Source organism: Manihot esculenta, chromosome 9, assembly GCF_001659605.2.
Source record: "Manihot esculenta cultivar AM560-2 chromosome 9, M.esculenta_v8, whole genome shotgun sequence".
NCBI lineage: Eukaryota > Viridiplantae > Streptophyta > Magnoliopsida > Malpighiales > Euphorbiaceae > Manihot > Manihot esculenta.
The window spans coordinates 22999442-23006360 of record NC_035169.2 but is presented as its reverse complement, the minus strand read 5'-3'; the positions used below and the strand labels follow the sequence as shown (position 1 = coordinate 23006360).

General features: G+C 32.5%; 1 protein-coding gene across 1 annotated transcript; it reads left to right on the top strand.

Moving 5' to 3' along the window:
- Positions 1 to 637: 637 nt before the first annotated feature.
- Positions 638 to 4371, top strand: LOC110618550 (subtilisin-like protease SBT5.3). Its single transcript, XM_021761696.2, has 10 exons — positions 638 to 880; positions 976 to 1088; positions 1183 to 1280; positions 1361 to 1525; positions 1617 to 2242; positions 2337 to 2434; positions 2512 to 2754; positions 2851 to 2962; positions 3088 to 3301; positions 3711 to 4371. The coding sequence occupies exons 1-10, from the start codon at positions 791 to 793 to the stop codon at positions 4259 to 4261; spliced, it is 2310 nt and encodes a 769-aa protein (XP_021617388.1). The 5' UTR covers positions 638 to 790; the 3' UTR covers positions 4262 to 4371.
- The last annotated feature ends 2548 nt before the right edge of the window (positions 4372 to 6919 follow it).

The following is a 6919-nucleotide window of genomic DNA, read 5'->3' as shown; positions in this document are numbered from 1 at the left end:
GCCTGCTTTTTAGCCATGGCTATTAATTATTTGAATCTAGCCTCTTTTTTGCCATGGCTATCAATTATTTCCCATTTGAGTGGCTACCATCATCTTGCCTATTTAGGCCTTATAATTTTAAAATAATAACTATTTTACTTGCTAAAATTAAGAGAAAAAACTAAATAGTTAATGTTTAAAAAGATAAAAAAAACTATTTAGTATTTTTTTTAAATATAAAGAAACTAACTTGATAATTTCATTAAAATTCAATAACTTTCCTCTGACTATATATTTACAAGTTTAGAAAAATGTTTTTATATGTATACATAAGATTGACAAGTTGGTCTTTGGGACCAACTGAACAAAGCAGTTGGTACAAAATAAAAGCCATGGAGTGAATGAGAACGTTCAAGTTGATTAGGAGGGCCTCTCAGTTATGAACTAGATATTGATTGAGAGATGGGGAGTGGATACGAGTTAAAGGCCTGATCCTTTGCATTATATTTTCTATCTACTTTTCGTGCTGTTTTTAATGTTATACATGATATATAAAAAAATATATTTAATTGCAGGTTTAGTCCGATAATAAATATATCTGAATAAATCTGAAAACTCTTAATTTTTACTCTCCAATCTCTTTTTTTTTTTTAAAAAAAAAAACACACACACTTATTTATAGTATAAAGCAATGAAAATCGCGCTTAAACTATAGCTTTTTCACAAGAGTCATAAAAGTATGAAAAGGGACCAAAGACCCTTTTATATTGTGAATTAATTTGTGGATTCCAGTGGATAAGCTGAAAAAAGAATGAGTACCTTTACTACTTCATCTTTTTCTCTTTTGCTTCTCCTCTTCCTATTCTCTTCTTTGCATATTCCAACGCAGGCGGCCAAAAAGGCAAGTTCTGCTACTTAATGTTTTTTTTTTTTTTAATTTTCATTTGCATACACAAAATTAATGTGACTCAAGTTTATGTGTAATGTGTTGTTCAGTCTTATGTAGTGTACTTGCGGAGGAATTCTCATGGACCTGAAGCTTCTTTTGCGTTGGATATCAGTAGGAAGACTGAGTCCTACTATGAGTTATTGGGTTCTTGCATGGAAAGGTGACATATGCAGCTAATACATTTGATCATTGTAGATGTATCTCGTTTTCTTCTATTTGCAATATTAATGTAATGGTCTTGCTGAAACATGCAGCAAGGAGAAGGCAAAAGAAGCAATATTCTATACCTACTCCAGTTATATCAATGGCTTTGCTGCAATACTTGAAGATGAAGAAGTTGATGAAATCTCAAGTAATAAATTTATGACATTAATTATATATTTTGAATTTTGTTTTCCATGTTATATGTTCATTATATCCTTGTCAAATCAGAGCGGCCAGAAGTGGCATCAGTTTCTCCTAATGAAGCGAGTGAACTGCATACGACAAGATCATGGGAGTTTCTTGGACTAGAGAGAAATGGACAAATTCCACCTGAATCTATCTGGGTTAAGGCAAGATTTGGTGAAGATGTAATTATTGGAAATCTTGACACTGGTACTGTTCACATCTCTCCTCTTCTTCTTCTTCTTGGACCTTTTTTTTTCCCTCAACTAATCAAATGGGGGTTTTATTTTCACCTATGCAGGCGTCTGGCCGGAGTCAGAAAGCTTCAGTGATGAAGGAATGGGGCCTATTCCATCAAAGTGGAAAGGATATTGTGATACAAATGATGGAGTTAGATGTAACAGGAAGCTGATTGGTGCGAGATACTTCAACAAGGGATACCAAGCTGCTCTAGGCCATCCACTTGATTCATCCTACAACACTGCCCGAGATACTAATGGTCATGGCACCCACACTCTTGCTACGGCAGGTGGGCGCTTTGTTTCAGGAGCTAACCTCTTGGGCTCAGCTAATGGAACTGCAAAGGGAGGGTCTCCTAATGCCCGAGTTGCTTCCTACAAGGTTTGCTGGCCAAGTTGCCTTGACGCTGATATATTGGCTGCCTTCGACGCTGCAATTCAGGATGGGGTTGATATCTTGTCAGTTTCACTTGGAAGTCGTCCTCGCCATTATTTTGGTCATGGAATTTCAGTTGGGTCTTTTCATGCTGTTAAGAATGGGATTCTTGTAGTCTGCTCTGCAGGGAATAATGGGGAATCAGGTGGAGGTGTTTCTAATGTAGCTCCCTGGATTCTCACAGTTGCAGCAAGCACAATTGATCGGGATTTTCCATCCAATGTCATCCTTGGAAATAACAAGCTATTCAAGGTTCGAATCTAGTGGTTAGTCTGATTTAAATTAATAAACTTCTACTGATGTTTAACATATGAACTTAAACACAGATTTCTGTTTATCTCATCAGGGCCTGAGTTTCAATACCAATACTTTACCTACTAGAAAGTACTATCCCTTGGTTTATTCTGTTGATGCTAAAGCTGCCAACGTCTCTGCTGACAACGCGTAAGGATTGACTTAGTCTTGTATCGATGTACTCGTTGGTTATTGAATTAAACAATCTCTTTTTCTTTACTTGCCAGACGATTCTGTCCTCCTGAATCCCTTGAACCAGCAAAGGTAAAAGGGAAAATTGTGTACTGTTTAAATGGTCTAGAGTCAGATGTTGAGAAGAGCTGGGTGGTTGCGAAGGCTGGTGGCATTGGGGTGATCCTCGCTAATCGGTATCCTGATGCAAAGATCTCCCCTCAACCCCACTTTCTTCCTACTTCAGTAGTTTCTGCAGCTGATGGCCTTTCCATTTTAGCTTATATATATAGCACAAGGTAAGCTTTTCATGCTAATTAGTCCAATCTATCTGTCTGAATATATAGCAATTCAGTATTATAAACAACATTTTGAGGATTTCTCTTGTTATTCAGGTTTCCAATAGCTTATATAAGTGGTGCTACTGAAGTTGGAGATTTGGCTGCTCCTATCGTGGCTTCATTTTCATCTGCTGGACCTAATTCAATCAATCCAGAGATCCTCAAGGTAAGATGTTACCAACAGTAGTAAAATAAGATCAGTACTTTAGGCCCCGTTTGACATACTATCTGCTCTAATAGCTGTTAAGCCTAAAATTTCTTCTTTTTTTTTTTTTTTAACTGAAATTTCAGCCTGATGTCACTGCTCCTGGAGTCGATATTTTAGCTGCCTATACAGAAGCTTCAGGGCCTTCTTCTCTAGTAACTGACCAGCGCCATCTTCCATTCAATATTATATCTGGCACTTCAATGTCCTGTCCCCATGTTTCTGGCATTGCTGGTCTTCTCAAAAGCATTCATCCAGACTGGAGTCCTGCTGCAATTAAGTCTGCAATTATGACCACAGGTAGTACATTATTTTTCTCTCCCTTCCCCCTATTCTTGGAAAAATTATATAGTGAAGCGCTCATACCATATAAAATATACCTATATGGTACAATAAGTACACATCAGACGGACAACTATATAATAATAATTTTTTTTTGAGATAAAATATACCTATATGATACAATAAATCCATATTAGACAGACAACTATACAATAATATATTTTTGTTTGTGAGAAAAACATTGATAGTTAGTTACCATTATAATTTTAGAGTTGATTCGTAATTTTCCATCTCTTATTAGCTTGTTGTACCGTGTAGGCAATTTTACATAGTATGAGCGCTTCCTTGTATAATTGCTCCTATTCCAGATTTGAAATTTTAACTATTATATTTATCGGTTGAGTCACCCGTGTTCATGATCTTTCAGCAAGAACTAGAAATAATGTAAGACAACCGCTTGCCACTCCTTTTCCTGACGAGTCAAGCCCATTCATCTATGGTTCAGGACACATCTGGCCAAGCCGCGCAATGGACCCTGGCTTGGTTTACGACTTGACCACCAAAGATTATCTAAACTTTCTGTGCTCCATTGGCTATAATGCAACTCAAATGTCAGTGTTTGCCGAGGGACCATACAACTGCCCATCAAAAAACACTAGTTTGTTGGACTTAAACTATCCAGCAATCACTGTTCCTAATCTCTCAGGAAAAGTCACTGTGACTCGAACCTTAAAGAATGTGGGAACTCCAGGGTTGTATAAAGCTCGCATCGATCCACCCCAAGGAATAAAAGTTAAGGTAGAACCAATGAGATTGAAATTCAACAAGACAAATGAAGAGAGAAGTTTCAAGGTGACGCTGGAGGCTGGGAAAAATGCGAGCCATTTTGTTTATGCATTCGGCAGGCTTATGTGGTCAGATGGGGTGCACACCGTAAGGAGTCACATAGCGGTGAGGAAAGATGAAGCCACATTTTAAACTTGAAGTTTCTTTTATTTGCAGAAAATAATTTATCGTGGAAGTATTTTCTATCAAAGATGTTTCTTGATAATAATTAAGCAAATAATTTATTTTCTATTATTTGATTATATTTGGAAAAATAAAAACATTAATAAGTTTATATGTTGAAAATTTAGTAGTATTAATAAATTCTCATATTCTAAAAAATAGTATTATTTTTTAAAAGATGATGTCAGTTTTTTTTTTAAATAGTTTAATTTTTTTAATAAAAAAATTTTCAATTAATAATAAATTTAGTACTCCAAATATTAAAAAATAAAAAAATAAATTACTAAAAATATTTTTTGCTAAAGAAAAAGTCTTAAATTAATTTCACACTATAAAATATCTTCAATTTAATTAAACTTAGTCATTAAAGGTTGAGATAGATATTTACTATTTTATTTGTAAATTTATCAATGTATTTATTATGCAATATATATTATTTTTTATAAATAAAAATTATTAAATATTTGTATTAATTTTTTTAAACCAAAAATGTCAAATTTATTCAAATACACTTATTACTAGACGAATACACTTATTACTAAACTAAAACTGAGCGAGCGCAGATTTATATTTATATTCAAAACTTTACATCTTATATAATAAAAATATACTTTTTCAGTGCTTCATATTTTAGGGGCTTTTAAATGCTTAAAGGCATGGCAAAAGAAAATAAATAAGAATTTAGTGATTTCAGTTATTTAATTTTAAAAATTAACACATGTGGATTGGTATAAGGTTGCTGCATAATTTTAGGTTTAATTTAAACCTGTCGTAATGTCGTTTAATGGGATTGAAAAGTCAACACAGAAAATTTAAGAATATAAAATAAAGCATAAAAAAAAAACAATTAAAGCTAAACTGGCTAAATTTAAAAAAAAAAAAAAAAAGAAGCTAAACTGTCCAACGATTGTTTTTTCAAAAAAAAAAAAAAAAAAAAAGAGACAATCACAAAAAAAAAAAAGAAAATTGTGCATTTAAGTTTATTGCTGTTATACTTTATATTTTTTTCAATTAAATTTTAATATATATATATATATTATTATTTATATTATTAAAAATTAATAGAATTGACACATCACTTAATATATATTATTATATCAAAGTGATTAAATTTGATAATAATTTTAAAAATTTAGAATAAAATTATTAATTTTTCTAAAAAAGAAAGTTAATTAATAAAAAAATAATATAGGTGAAATTATAATAAAACTTAAAAGGATGGATTTTTTTGAAAATTATTTATTATATTAATTAAATATAAATTCAATTTATATATTATCCATTTTTGACTCACCCTGATTATTAGTATAATTTAAAAAAAAATAACTCACTAGTATTATAATTTTTTTAAAAAAACAGATTACTATTATATTTAAGAGTTAAAAAAAATAATTTAGAAAAAGCATTTTAAAAAATTTTATTTTATTATTTTAATATTTTTAAAATTAATTTATATTAAATATTATTTTAAATTAAATTTTAATATATCATAGTTAATATATTTAATAATATTATTTTCTTAATAATAGTTTTAAAAATAATACTAAATAGTAAGTGATGGAGAGATTAGATTGATGGCATGATCGGGACTAGATTGTGCTGCGATTGATTCGAGCCTACAAAGAAGAAAAAATAAGATAGTGGTGGGTGCTTACGGCAGTCACTCCGTCGCTCAAGTTAGTATCTCCTTGAGTAGAGAAAATATAATTAACTACTGAGAGCTTTAGTATTTTTCAATAGCGCACCTTTATTTATGTGATTCTTCTACTTTTATACTGTAAGAGGTAGATATAAATACAATATTTTTTTGATAATCCAGCAGTAATGTGGTTGTCTGCTTGATACGGGACATCACCAGCCAACAGGTAGAAATCCCACGATTGTAACGACCCGGAAATCGGACCGTTACCGGCGCTAGGATCCAGATCGACTTAAGGTCGCCGGGACCCGTAGCAAGCCTAACATATATCCTGTATACCTATTAAATCCCATACATGATCATACATAAACTCATAACTACAAAAATTTTCTTTCATTTACCAAGTTTAACCTGTGCATGCACAACTCATAAACATAAACCTCACACTGGAGCCCTCATCAAATGCTCCAATGGGGTATCTAACATATATTAAGTTTGGTTTATATAAAACATCATTAAAACATTTTATAGATCATGTACCAAAGGGATCAACTATACATACTAGGGTCAAGCACAATACTAATCCTCAATAACATATCATTACATTACATGACCGTTCAATACTATACATTACAACATTTTCATGTCCACAACTAACTATTACATACAAGACTTCACTTTACTCTTGCTGACCTCCTGGTCTAACCCGTACCTGCAAACCTGGGGGTTAAGGGAGAGGGGTGAGCTATTAGAGCCCAGTGAGCAAAAAAATAAAAACATTTTAACATATGACAGTATGGGATGCATCACATCACAAACAAATCACATTAAGGATGAACTTGTCACCAATAGCCCTCTGCATATCCAATAGTACCAGAACGTAGAATGGGTCCTGGTCTTTCCCTTACATAGCATAACATAACATTCCAATGTGTCAGGGACGTAGAATGGGTCTTCCTGTACTTCCATACCGTGTCATCATATCATAT